Raw genomic sequence first — 14,596 nt, 5'->3', positions numbered from 1 at the left:
CTGTGTCGACAAATGAATTGATGAATTAGGAATAGGGTGGTCAACAGGAAAGTGAAAACACTTATTATCAGGCTGTTCTAGTTCAGAGGAGAGATATGGGTGGTTGTGGAGATGGAAAGGTTTGTGTGGATTTAGGACAAATTTTGAAGGTAGAGATTGCTTACGTATTAAGTATGGGAGGTGAAAGAAAGAGGGAAACTGAGGCTGGCTCCCAGATTTCAGCTGAAGTCCTTAGGTGCATGCGGGGTCATTTACAGAATAGGAGCAGCTGGCTCTGTGGTGTAGCAGGTGAAGCCAGCACCTGCAACGTCAGCGTCTCATATGGGCACTGGTTAAAGTCCCAGCCACTCAATTTGTGATCCAGCTCCTTGCTAATGCACCCAGAAAGATGGTGGAGGATGACCCGAGTGGTTGGGCCTCTCCACCTACCAGGGAGACCCGGAAGACACTCCTGGCTCCTGGATTTGGCATGGCTCAGCCCTGGGGGTCATTGTGGCCTTTGACGAGTGAACCAGAAGATAGAAGACCTCTGTGTCTGTCTCTTTCTCTCGGTCTAGATCTGTGTTTCAAATAAATAAAATAAATTCTGGGGCTGGTGCTGTGGCATAGCAGGTAAAGCTGCAGCTTGCAGTGCTGGTATCCCATATGGGTGCCAGTTCAAGTCCTGGCTGCTCCACTTCTGATCCAGCTCTGGGCTATGGCTTGGGGAAGCAATAAAAGATGGCCCAAGTCCTTGGGTCCCTGCATTCACGTACAAAACCTGGAAGAAGCTCCTGGTTCCTGGTTTCAGGTTGGCCTAGCAGATTTGAGAGTGAATCAGAGGCCTTTTGGGGAGTGAATATGCAGATGAAAGATCTCTCTCTCTTTCTTCCTCTGCCTCTCTGTAACTCTGCCTTTCATATAAATAAATAAATCTTTAAAAAAAGTTTAAAAATATATCCAAGAAATGGGAAAACCTGAGGGGAAACAAGTTTAGGGAAAGCAATGGAGGGTTTAGTTATGGATGTGGTTTGGTATGCCTATAGGATAGTAAAGTGGAGGGCGGGGTTTAGGAGTTGGCAGTTGAGGCTTCTGGATGGCTCTAGATGGTTCTTTACCTCCAATGGAGGGCCCACGTGGGATGCTGGCACTGCAGGCTGTGGCCCCACCCTCTACACCACAGCACCAGCCCACTCTTGCATTTCAGTATGTTTGAAAGATTCTATTTAAAAACTTTGAATGAAAGGTGATAAAGCGGAGGCTGTAAGTTTCAAAGAAGTTTTGCTCTGGCAGGGAACAAAAGGATGAGGGTGACAATAGTTTTGGTGATAAGATCCTAAAGTGTTCCTATACAAGGCAATAGTTGCTTAGAAAGAGGTTGAGTAGAATTTATTTCATGAGCTCCTTAAAAATGGCCAGTTGTGTAAACAAGAGGGCAGTTGCCTCCACAAGCAATAAATAAATGTAATCAGTACCCTGACCTGTGTGTGTGGCTCTCTTTCAGTGTCTAACGCACAATATTAAAATGCAATTCAGAGCAAGCATTTTAACCAGGGGTCAAAGCAAAGTTCTCATCTCCCTCTCTTTCTGCAAATTACCTCCATATCCAAGGCCCAACTTTTCCAGCTCCTCCATGAAACTTTGCTTACTATTTTAGCTCTTGGTGAACCCCAAGGGCACCCTTTTTTTGGGACCATGACATTTATCACTTTGCTAACAGCCATTTATTTTTATCCATTCAGCACTGACTTTTTTTGTTGCTATTTCCCTCTCCCCAACCCTATTAGAATCTCCTTGAATACAGAACTCTTGCTTGCTGGCTGTTTTTGTACCTTTTGCCATCCTGAGTTTGCCAGCTCAGTAATTGCTTTCTGACTAATTGACAGTATTGCTCGCCTGACTCCTGAGAACTGGATCCGTGCCTAGCACGAGGTGGTGCCTACCTTGGGTTCTGTATACACTGTGTCCTTGTCGAACATTTCTCATGTTCAGGATAACTGAGAGTTATTGCTGGTTTTGTTTTTCCAGAGCACAGCGCCAGAGGAGGAGCAGGAGGGTCCCCGGGCCGAAACCCCCAGCACTGTCACCGAGGTGGATATGGATCTGGACAGTTACCAGATAGCACTGGAGGAAGTTCTGACCTGGCTGCTTTCTGCCGAGGACACGTTCCAGGAGCAGGACGAGATTTCTGATGACGTTGAAGAAGTTAAAGACCAGTTTGCAACTCATGAAGTAATTATCTATGGCTCGTGCGCATATGCCTCCGCCGTGGGTCCTGTGCCTGGACCAGGGTCTACACCCTGATGTTGGTTGTTGAATTGTGCTCTACAGAAAGGTCACAGTGTGTTTCAGGACTTAGGATATGCAGCTAGGGCTTTTTTTATAAAACTGATGTGGGTGATTAATTGTGTGTCAGAATTAGATTTCAGATTTGAATTTTATGATATCTTCTATATTTTATAGAACCATTGATGGAAATCAATGCATAGCATTGCTCCTTTCTAAAGTGTGTTGCTATAGTTAAAAAATGAAATGACTAATCAGCACACCAGGTCTTTAGGTTTTGAGTGTTTATGGGACATCATATTTGTATTTGTTGTATTATTAAGCAAATGTCATACCCAGTATTCTTGTACAACCTTATGAAATGAAAGTTTCCTGCCATCTTGAGGATATATTTCAGTGTAGTGAATTTGACTATGCTGAGATTTCTTTTTGGTTAAGCAGTTTTTGTGTGTGTATTTATGTCGATTGATTATATTTGTTGTTTTGGATCGAAAATAATCGAAATGGTAATATGCATCAAAGCAATTCCTCTAGGGAGAATGAGGTGTTTTATGTATTATGTTTACTCCTAATTTGACATTCATGATCTTTTAATAGGAAAATCAACATTTACTTAAAAACAGCTGGTATTATCAGAGGTCACATGGGTCTCTTTGATCCCTTTCTCTTTGCAAGTATGCTGGGTGCTTTTTTTCCTATTTTCAGAGCTTAAAAATTGAATGAGCATCTACTTTATGTGCACTCTGCTGGGCTCTCCGTTTCTACAGCATTGATGGTTACATTAGGCATCCCAATTCATTATTATTATTATTATTATTGTTATTGTTATTGTTACTATTACTATTACTGAGGCCACAGTTCACAAGTAGTCACGTTGTGCTTTCCTAGGCCTTTATGATGGAGCTGACTGCACACCAGAGCAGCGTGGGGAGTGTCCTGCAGGCGGGTAACCAGCTCATCACACAGGGGACTCTGTCTGATGAAGAGGAGTTTGAGATTCAGGAACAAATGACTCTGCTGAATGCTAGGTGGGAGGCTCTGAGGGTGGAGAGCATGGACAGACAGTCCCGGTGAGTGAAAGCCATGAAATTCACACTGTATTCCCTGTGCTGAGTGGCCCAGGTCAGCTCCAGTCGAAGTCAGCATTCCAGGCACTTGCCTTTTCAAATTTTGACCCTTTTTTATTTGTAATATAGCTGGATTTTTGTTACTTTATGAAAAGAATTATTTATGTATTTGAGAGGCTAAGAGAGAGACAGAGACATCTCCCACATACTGGATTTCTCCTTAAATGCCCACAATAGCCACAGGCCAGGCCAAAGCCCAGAGTTGGGAACTTCATCTGGGTTTTCCATGTGGGTGTTGGGAACCCAGTTACTTGACCACTGCATCCCAGGCTGTGTTAGTAGGAAGCTGGAGTCAGGAGCCAGAGGTAGGTATTGAACCCAAGTATTTTGATGTGGGATGTAGGCATCTTAACTTCTAGGCTAAACACCCATCCCTGTTGCTAGAATTTTCCATGCCTTTTTGGAAATTTTGCAGGAATTTTCCATGATCTTTGTTTCCTGTTTGGTGTATTAGTAAAGCCAAAAGGTGAAAGTTTAAATATAGAAATCAGCAAAAAAGGACGATATTTATTGGGGATAGTTAAGTTTGTAGTAATATTAAAACTGATAATCATGAACTTGGTGTGAAGAAGACAAGACTGTGTAGTAGATCTACCATTCCATTTTCTAACTTTTTTTTTAAAGCAGTTTTTTATCATTGTCCATTTTGTGCATTGCATATTAAGCAGCAAACTGCATTCCTTTGTCATTTCCACCTATTTAATAAGCAGGAATTCCTGACTGAAAAACAATGATTTCAAGATGAATACTGGATGCTGTTATTTTCACCATTTGACTGCATTTAGTGAACCCCATTTAGGAAGAAAGTAAAAGTGTTATTCCTGGTTTATATGTAAGGACTGAATGCTACTTTAAGTGATTAGACAAGGGTGTGTTCCCTCACCCCGTGTCTCTGGTGCCTGGAGTCTATGTTTGCCTTTGTAAAAGAAAAAAAAAAAAAAAAAAACCAAAGCAATGGGAATAATTCTCCATCCCCCTGGGCAGGCTGCATGACGTGCTGATGGCACTACAGCGGCAGCAGCTGCAGCAGCTCTCGGCCTGGCTGACCCTCACTGAAGAACGCATCCAGAAGATGGAAACCTGCCCCCTGGACGATGACTTAACATCCTTGCAGAAGCTGCTAGAAGAACACAAAGTAAACCTGGCTCATATTTCTTTTATGCCTTATCAAATATAAAAGAGCAGCACTTAGCATTCCCAGAGCCTGATGGCTTTTCTCATCAGTGGCACTGGGACACTTCCTCTGTGCACTCTTCATTCAGCAGCTTGTACGGTAGAGTTCATGGGGATGTGACTTGCTGAGGCAGGGGGGAAAGCACAGGTAGAATTTTACATGGGTCTGTGCGGCATGCTGGTGAATGTACATGTCTCATTGGATTTAGGAAAGGGTTCTGGGACCCTTAAGTGGTTACGATCCCTAGTGTGTCTACATTAATGCAAGTGTGGGTTAAATAGCACATCCTAAGATGTACCTGCAGCTCATCCTTTGAGGAATGCTGTTGCTTCTTCTCAGAGTCAGAGTAGCATCAGACACTGTGTGAGCATCTAAAATTTGTGGACACTTTAATTTGTTCACAAGTTTGGGAGATAACTATAGTCAAGACAAAGAGAGAGAGAGAGAGAAAAGTATCCTCTGCAAATTGTTTAGAGAGTTTTATTGATCGGAAGAATAATCTGTGAACTGATAAGTAGGGATGCTTTAAACACTACTTGAGAAGCGTTTGATAACAGTTAGGATACTGTTAAGTAAACTGTCTATAACTTGAGAGACAGAGAGACGACGAGAGAGAGAGAGTGAGAGAGAGAGAGAGATTGCATCCAGCTGCCTGGAAGTACTGGGGACTAACACAAGCCAGATATTGGAAACTCAATCTGGTTCTACTATAGTGAGATGTGAACTCTATATCCTTAGTTGTTTTCTTGGGTAGCTAATCAGAATAGCTTCTGATTACAGCATTCTACTTATTTCTCAGGTTTTAAAAATATATTTATTTACTTGAGAGGCAGATAGACAGAGAGAGCTCCCTTCTGCTAGATCACTCCCCAGACACCTACATTGGCCAGACTGGGCCATGTCCAAGGCAGGGAGCTGGGAGCTTATCTCAGGTCTCCAACATGGGTGGCAGGAGCCCAATTCCTTGAGCCATCAACCTGCTGCCTCCCAGTGTCTACATTGGCAGGAAGCTGGGGTCAGGATCTGGGACAGGAGCTGAGTATTAAACCCAGACACTGTAATGTGGCTAACCTTTAAGTGTGTTTCTTAACCGCTAGGCCAATCGCCTGTCCCTTATCTCTCATTTTTCCATACTTCCCTAGTAACAGGATCTCTGACTCTGTATATTTAAATTCTGCCCAGTTTTTCCAATAATACATTTTTGTCTTAATTCCTAGTTTAGACAGTCAACTCTTTTATGCTACATTGTCTTTTCTGTTGGCCCAAACTTGGAATGAAAGTGATGACATTCCATTTGCAATCTGTTACAACACTGCATTTTCAAACTGCTTTAGTTCATAATGAAATGGAAAGATGTATAATGTGCTTGCTTTATCAGTAGACACTGAGGGTAATGATTGGGACTTTAAATGCCTCATTAAATATCTTTAATTACTACTGACAACTGCATGGATTTTAAATAGGTAAATGTGAAAGAGTAGAAATAATGGTTTATCTCTCTTTTTTTTTTCCCCTCTAGAGTTTGCAAAATGATCTAGAGGCTGAACAGGTGAAGGTAAATTCACTAACTCACATGGTGGTAATTGTTGATGAAAACAGTGGTGAGAGTGCCACAGCTGTTCTGGAGGAGCAATTACAGGTGAGGACTCCAGGGAGCAGGACAGTCCCTGTGGCATGAGACCCAACTATATGTTGCCTGTGTTCTTCATGTCCTGTCTCAGTGTTTGTTGAGAAGGATAGGTTTGAGAGTCCACAGCCTGGGTGTTACAGATGTACCCAGGTATAGATTCCCTTACTTCAGCCATGGGTGTGACTAGGTGGGGAAGGGTGCTGTCTCCAGTTTCGTTGTGTGTAGAAGAGTTGAAAGCACAAGAACTTATCTCAAGAAGTGGACCACAGATCTTCTTACTTACTTAGAATCACTTGAAGAATGAAATCACTTGAATGAAAATGTATATTCCAAGGCTCCACCCAGACCTCAATCCTAGGTGGTGAGGCACAACGAATCTGCAATGTAAAAAAAAAAGTTTGAGAATTTCAGCTGTGTCGAATTTTATAGTCTTGGCTCTTTGGTAGATCAAAGTGTGAATTTCAGTAACCATTGTGGGAACGTCATCAGGTTACTTCCTTTTTTTAAAAATTTATTATTTATTTGAAAGTTAGAGTTACACAGAGAGAGAAGGAGAGGCAGAGAGAGAGAGAGAAGACTTCCATCCACTGGTTCACTCTCTAGTTGGCCCCAACGGGTGGAGCTGCACTGATCCGAAGCTGGGAGCCAAGAGCTTCCTCCAGGTCTCCCACGAGGGTGCAGGGGCTCAAGGACTTGGACGTCTTCTACTGCTTTCCCAGGCAATAACAGAGAGCTGGATCAGAAGTGGAGCATCCAGGACTCGAACTGGTGCCCTTTGGGATGCCGGCACTGCAGGAGGTGGCTTTACTCGCTATGCCACAGTGCGGGGGTGGGGGGTAACTTCTTGTTGCAGAAAGACAATAGTTATCTCTCTGTTTTGTTCTAATTTTAGCATACATGCTGCCAAAGTCAGCATATAATAATTTATCTTTACAGATCATTATAAAGCTATTTATTGCTATTTCACTTGAACAATAGATTAGCTGGTACGATGTTGCTAAGTTATGATTTCCAGTAACTTTCAGACCATAATTTTATCATATGAAATCCATTTTTGTTTGCAGTGTTTAAAGTTCCCCAATGGTTCTGATACTTCTTTGCAGTAGTATTTAGTTATTACAGTAACCTGAGAGGCAGGTTTTCACATCTTAAATATTTGACAGTGAGGAAGCAGAAATTGAGAGAGATTAAGTGATGCTTCTGAGATTTAAATAGAAAATGAGTTATCATGCTGTGATTGGAGACCTGTCTTCTGGCTATAATTTATTTTCTCTGAACTTTAAAAAACTTATGCTGGTCTTAAATATCAACATTGTTTCATATGAATTAAGTAATGCATATTCACATATAAGTAATGTAGAAATAAGTTTCAACACTTGTTAATCATTCCTTTAAAATGCTAAGAAAATAATATTCTGAGGAAATCATCATAATTTTTAAACATTAGTTAACTAAATTGATCTTATATTGCCTATAACTAAGATTTTGTTGCTAATTTATGTAATCTATGGAACATGTAACATGAACAAAATAAAAGAATTGGGTACTTTATTTTAAATAAATTCTTTTATTCAAAACATAGTTTTTTATAAAGTTAAAACATTTTTCATACTTTTGGTACTACAGATAAAAATTTCCTTGGCATGTAAAAGGTGGTGATGAAATATAATTGATGCACTGATTTTTTTTAAAAAGATAATGATAGCCTGAAAATTTTGAGGTAAAAATATAAATATATTTACTTTATTTTAAAAAATATTTTAAAATGTTAGATTCTCATATAAAGTCATAGTAAAATGGAAGGAGCAGGAATTTGGAGTAAAAAGATACAGGAAAAGGGCAGGTGTTGTGGTGCAGCATTTAAGCTGCCCCTTGGGATACCTGCATTTCATATCAGAATTCTCAATTGAGTCCTGGCTCATCTTCCATTCAAGCTGCCTGTTAAAATGTCTGGTAGAAAGTGGATGATGGCCTCATGTACATGAGTTCCTGCCACCCACATGGGAGACTTGCATGGTTCTTGGCTCCTAGCTTTGCCTCTTTCTCTCTCTCTGACTCTCCCTCCTCTCTCTGTTACTCTGCCTTTCAAATAAATAAAGAAATCTTTTTAAATTTTTATTTGAAAGGCAGAGTTTCAGAAAAAGAGAGAGACAAAGAGAGAGAGAAAGGGAGTGAGATAGATCTTCCATCCACTGGTTCACTCCCAAGATGGCCACAACAGCTGGAGCTGCACCAGTCCAAACTGAGGGGCCAGGAGCTTCTTCCGGGTCTCCCATGTGGGTGCAGGGACCCAAGGATTTGGGTCATCTTCTACTGCTTTCCAAGGTCATAGCAGAGAGCTGGATCAGAAGAGGAAGAGCTGGGTCTCAAACTGGTGCCCATATGGGATGCCAGCACTGCAGGCTGTGGCTTTACCTGCTATGCCATAGTGCCAGCCTCAATAATTAAGTCTTTTAAAAACTATGACTGGGGCCAGTGCTGTGGTATAGTGGGCTAAACCTCTGCCTGTGGTGCTGACATCCCAAAAGGGCACCAATTAGAGTCCTAGCTGCTCCACTTCTGATCCAGCTCTCTGTTTATGGCCTGGGAAAGCAGTGGAAGATGGCCCCAGTGCGTGGGCTCCTGCACCTACGTGGGAAACCTGGAGGAGGCTCCTGGTTCCTGGCTTTGGATTGGCCCAGCTCCAGCCATTGTGGCCATTTGGGAAGTGAACTAGTAGATGGAAGACCTCTCTGTCTCTCCCTCTCTCTGTAACTCTGTCTCTCAAATAAATAAATAAATCTTAAAGAAAAGTATGAGATAGAGGTCTAGTTTTTCTGCTTTCTAACTATGTACAGTGAAAGAATTAGTTAAACTAGTTTTTCTACCCGTGTACTTATTGGATTGGTCTATATTATATTTATATTATATTTAAGGGACTTTTATAAAGATTGCTGCTTTGTGAAAAGAACAATGGAAATCATGGTTTCTTAAGGGATGTGGTACTCTCCAGGCTGTTGACAAAGGATGGTTTTTTCATTTTTTAGAAGCTTGGGGAGCGCTGGACAGCGGTATGCCGTTGGACTGAAGAACGATGGAATAGGTTACAAGAAATCAATATGTTGTGGCAGGAGTTATTGGAAGAACAGGTACAAAACTATTATCCATAGATGGTGAAAATTATCCTGTATTTTATTAGGGCATGAGAATACAGTGGCCCTGTTTACTTTTCTTTACAGGGAAATATATAAATAAATATTATTTTAAAGATCAAATGTCTGTTTTATAGTGAATCATGTAGCTTATTCATAGAGATCATTGTATTGTTCTTTGGTAATCATGCTTAATTGGATCTGAGTTAATTATCTGGAATGTTATTACTCAGATATGCTACTTCCATGATTTGTTTGACTTTATTATTGGATTTGGATTGAGTCATGTATCTGAATTTAGATCCACACAATTTCTAGCATGTGGTTTATGCTTGGTAAATAATGAATAAATGAATACATGCAATACCTTGTGAACTTTAAATCACAAGAATTTTTTTCCAATTTTTAACCAGATTAAGTACTAGAAATAATGAGAAATATATTTTAGCAACACCTTTGTATGTTTTCCCCAGTAGGAACTGGTGCAACAAATGAAACTACAGAGCAAAGTTATCACCTTAATTTTTCCATGCAAGTGGTGGCCCTTTCCCATCCTCTCTCCTTCCAGAAAAAGCAACCATCAAAATAGAATACAAATAAGCAGAACTTTTCTGCTCAAATGTCAAACAGTTGTGGTTTAGAAAATAAGCAGATACTCTATTCCCACATCTCCCAGTGTCTATTTTGATTCTTTTAAATGCATTTCATTTCCACCCACAAGAAGCAACTGTATTCTTTTCTAGAGAAAAAAACATAAGGATATAACGTTTTGTGGTGTACCAAATATGGTGGTAGATACTGCATCTTAAAAAGTAGGGTTGCAAAATCTGTCTAAATATAAATTGTTAATCACTATTCCCCCATGTTTGTTCAGAATTTTATTAAGGATCAGATAATGAACTTGGTTCTGTTTTCTGACTATTTATGTTGGACTTTACAAATATTTACATTTATTTTGAACCTTGTATTCAAGTCAAAGAGTAGTTAGAATTTTACTTTAATAATGATAGTACATGCATTGATGACCAAAGAATCTGTTGTCTGTCTTCTACTAAATAACATATTTGAAAATGTGGAAATAATTTTTACTTGATAGTTAAAAAACCATTAGAAAACTAGAGAGTGTCTAGTATTTTGATTACTGATATCACTTTGATTGGCTATATATATATGACAATTTATGACTGTGTGTTGCCTTCACTCTGTACTTTGTGCAACAGTTATATATGTGCTTATCTTTTCAATCCCATTAGACTAAGGGCAGAAGGCATAATTGTGTGTTTTATTTTCTTAATTTTAGTTTTCTTTTGGTGGACTACAAATGTAAGGATAGTAGTTAAATAAATTGATCAATTGGTTAAGAAACAATTGATTTCATTGCAAAGAGAACCAATGTTGTTTTTACTTCCAGCTATATAGAAAAGGGTTTCTACAGTAGACACTACATTTTGGGAAGAGTTGTCCGAATGCATTCACAGTTGTTTTCCACCACACCCCCCTTTTAAGGTTCTCTGTCTATATTTCTATATATACACATGCGTAAAGAGAGTGCTTTCTTGGTCAGGACATTTAGGTATCTTCAGCCCCCCTCCTTTGATCATAATTCCTATTGACCTTGGACATTAGTGTGACTTCTGTGCAAAATGCCATGGAAAGACCATTGGTTTGATGGTAGATGCCTTGATCTAGCTTGATCATTAAGTAGCTGTGTAACCTCAGACATACATCTTGACATTCTTTGCTTCCCTTCTGGAATGAGTTCCTAGAACAGAGTAGTCTCAGATTTCTTTTGCCTCTGAAGAATTATAATGGAGACTTTGATAGTTGGATTTAGCCATTTCCTTCTACCTACCTCCCTGAGAATTAGGTTTAGCTAAAGTCAGGCCAATTTGTTGCAAGTCTGAGAAAGATAGTATTTTATAGAAATATGCTTAGCTGGGTCATTTGTACCTCAAATTGTGTTTGAAGTCCTTCTCATCCCCAGGGAAGGGTAAAGTGTCTGGTAAAATAAATGTTTGAGTTGGGAACTTGATTGAATCAAATTATCAAATGATTCCCCAGATACATTCCCAACTTTTGTTGTTATTTGTAGTGCTTGTTTAAAGCGTGGCTAACTGAAAAAGAAGAGGCTTTAAATAAAATCCAGACGAGCAACTTCAAGGACCAGAAGGAACTAAGTGTTAGTGTTCGTCGTCTTGCTGTAAGTGATATCATTGTCAGTGTATGTGTTGTAAGTCTGTGACATCTTAGGTTTTTGTGTCAGTGGTTGATACCTTTTGCTAAACACTGATTATGGTTCGGCACCCAACACTGGAATGCTGCCAGGGAATTATCTGGAACCAGGAGTCTTATGTGTTAGCATAATGAACTGTATGACCTATAAATTTTACTATAAAAAGTGTGTGTGTGTGACTAGAGAACAGGAAGATAAAGTTCTATTAAGAAAGAGACATCTAATAAATATCTGAAATACTAGATTTTGAAGGAAGACATGGAAATGAAGCGTCAAACCTTGGATCAGCTGAGTGAGATTGGCCAGGATGTGGGTCAGTTACTTGATAACCCCAAGGCATCTAAGAAGATCAATGGTGACTCAGAGGAACTGACTCAGAGATGGGATTCTTTGGTTCAGAGACTAGAAGATTCCTCCAACCAGGTACTTTTGATTTGGGTAGTATGTTGTGCTTTTATGTCACAATTTAAATTTAAACGTTCAGGTGCGTGTTAGTGTTTAGGAAATAACAGAGTAGAAGGCAAACTAAAACATATTAAGGATATTATACCTTATAAATAATTGATGTGTAAAAATCCTCATCAGTTTTCTAAAGCAAAAATAGATCTTAAAAAATGTTAATATCCAGTAAATTAATATATAGTAACAGATAACAGCTATGCTATAGTAATTTTAAAATCTTAAACAATCTTTTAACCTTAAAAATGTTTTAGGGAATTGATCAAAAATTAAACTTTTAAAAAATTTTTATGTATATGAATGTATATGTTATAAGTGAATGTTGATAGGAACATTATTCATTATAACCTAAAATTAGAACAACCTAAATGTCCACCAACAGCTGAATAGATAAAACAAAATGTGGTATGTACATTCAGTGCAATATTACTTGGCAATAAAGAAGAATGAGGTATTGACACATAGTACAACTTGGATGAACCTTAAAGAAATTTCAGAGTAAGAGAAGCCAGTTATAATTTTATATGCACTATGATTCTACTTATATGTAATGTCTAGAATAGGCAAATTCAGAGACAAGAGTTGACTACTGGTTTCCAGGATTTGAGAAAATAGAGAATAGAGAATGGGAAATGACTGTTAATGAGTGTGGAGTTTCTTTTTGGAATGATGAAATTGTTATGCAATTAGGTGTGAGAATGATTAAGAAAATGTGGAATGGGGCTGGTGTTGTGGTAAAGCAGAGTAAGCTGCTACCTCCATTGCTGGCATCCCATAAGGGTGCCGATTTGTATCCTAGCTGTTCCACTTCCAATCCAGCTCTATGCTAATGGCATGAGAAAAGCAGTGGAAGATAGTCCAAGTGTTTGGGTCCTTGTCACACACTTGGGAGACCCGGAAGAAACACCTGGCTCCTGGCTTTGGCCTGACCCAGCCCCAACCATTGTGGCCATCTGGGAAGTGACCCAGATCCCTCTTTCTCTCTCACTGTCTCTCCCTCTCTCTCTGTAACTCTGGCTTTCAAATGCATACATACGTACATGTATACAAACAAAAACAAAAATGTGGTATATATACACAATGAAATCTTACTCAGCCATAAAAAAGAATGAATCCTGATATTTACAACAAAAGTGATAGAATTTATTATTATGTTCAGTTTTATAAGCCAGATGCAGACAAATACTACATGTTTTATTTATATATAGGAATCTAAAAGAATGTGTTCTAGCGGTTGGAAGGGCTAGGGGGCTTGAGGGAGATTTGATAATGTGCACCAGGATGCATTGGGGGGAAAGTCATGGGTTCTGATGTGTTCCACAGAACAATGGGTAACTATATCTGCAATAAAGGAAAGGAAAGTATAATTTCCTGGTGTGACTGGTTTATAGCATGTGTATGAGTATTGCATTAAGCTCCATAAAATGCACAGGTATTTCATGTCAATACAAGTTTAAAAATAAATTAATTAAATAAAGAGTATAGAAAGCAAAATTTGGGATGATGACATAATTATGTGTATATACAAATAACTACTATACATTGTTCATTTTCAAAGAGAGAGGTGTGTGGTTTTATGAGCTGTGAGTTAAAGCTCTGTCAAGCTGTTAATTACGCATTCACATTTGGGTTGATTTTTATTCCAGGTGACTCAGGCTGTGGCAAAGCTGGGGATGTCCCAGATCGCACAGCAGGATCTTCTGGAGACCGTGCGTGTCAGAGAACAAGTGATCACAAAGAAGTCCAAGCAGGAACTGCCTCCCCCGCCACCCCCAAAGAAGAGACAGATCCACGTGGATACCGAAGCCAAGAAAAAGTGAGGACAGACAGAAGGAGTTCCCAGACCCAATACTGCACACCATGTATCTGGTGCAACTTGGTCCTTGTGTTGTGCTAATCACTGACCATAGGCAAATTTAGGCCTAATTACTATTGTAGATATTCAAGTTCTGAATCTCTTATGGCCTCGATTCCTCTAAATATTCTACTTCCCACTGTGGAGTGTTGAGTCACCCTGAATGGTTTTATTTTTCCTGGGTTTCATCTGGAGAGCTGTGAGGCGGGGGTCCTTCTTTCTTCTGTCTGTCTTTTATCTTGGTAGTATGTGACTCTCCTCCTCATCTCTTCTTTTTGCCCCTAACTCATAACTCTGACAATTTTGCTTCAGGCGGATTCCTTTTTCTTTGTGAACTTTCTACCATTGTTAAAAAACTATTTAATTCAGGGAAATAATTCATTTTAAGGATCCATTTTCTTCCATTCCTCCTCTCATTCTTTTTTTTTTTTTTTTTTTTTTTTTTTTTTTTTTTTTTGACAGGCAGAGTGGACAGTGAGAGAGAGAGACAGAGAGAAAGGTCTTCCTTTGCCGTTGGTTCACCCTCCAATGGCCGCCGCGGCCGGCGCGCTGCGGCCGGCGCACCGCGCTGATCCGATGGCGGGAGCCAGGAGCCAGGTGCTTTTCCTGGTCTCCCATGGGGTGCAGGGCCCAAGCACCTGGGCCATCCTCCACTGCACTCCCTGGCCACAGCAGAGGGCTGGCCTGGAAGAGGGGCAACCAGGACAGAATCCGGCGCCCCG

General features: G+C 39.9%; 1 protein-coding gene across 1 annotated transcript in view; it reads left to right on the top strand.

The window, feature by feature from the left end:
- UTRN (utrophin) overlaps nt 1-14,596 on the top strand; it is a gene marked incomplete in the record, with an annotated part of 519,651 nt that overhangs the window by 93,492 nt on the left and 411,563 nt on the right. The window contains 8 exon segments of the mRNA XM_070073468.1: nt 2,008-2,211; nt 3,154-3,335; nt 4,377-4,527; nt 6,086-6,205; nt 9,223-9,324; nt 11,420-11,527; nt 11,804-11,983; nt 13,666-13,835. Of these exon segments, the coding sequence (XP_069929569.1) occupies nt 2,008-2,211; nt 3,154-3,335; nt 4,377-4,527; nt 6,086-6,205; nt 9,223-9,324; nt 11,420-11,527; nt 11,804-11,983; nt 13,666-13,835 (1,217 nt within the window).

The sequence above is a fragment of the Oryctolagus cuniculus genome, chromosome 5 (genome assembly GCF_964237555.1).
Source record: "Oryctolagus cuniculus chromosome 5, mOryCun1.1, whole genome shotgun sequence".
Taxonomy (NCBI): Eukaryota; Metazoa; Chordata; class Mammalia; order Lagomorpha; family Leporidae; genus Oryctolagus; species Oryctolagus cuniculus.
This window is presented reverse-complemented; position numbering and strand designations above follow the sequence as displayed.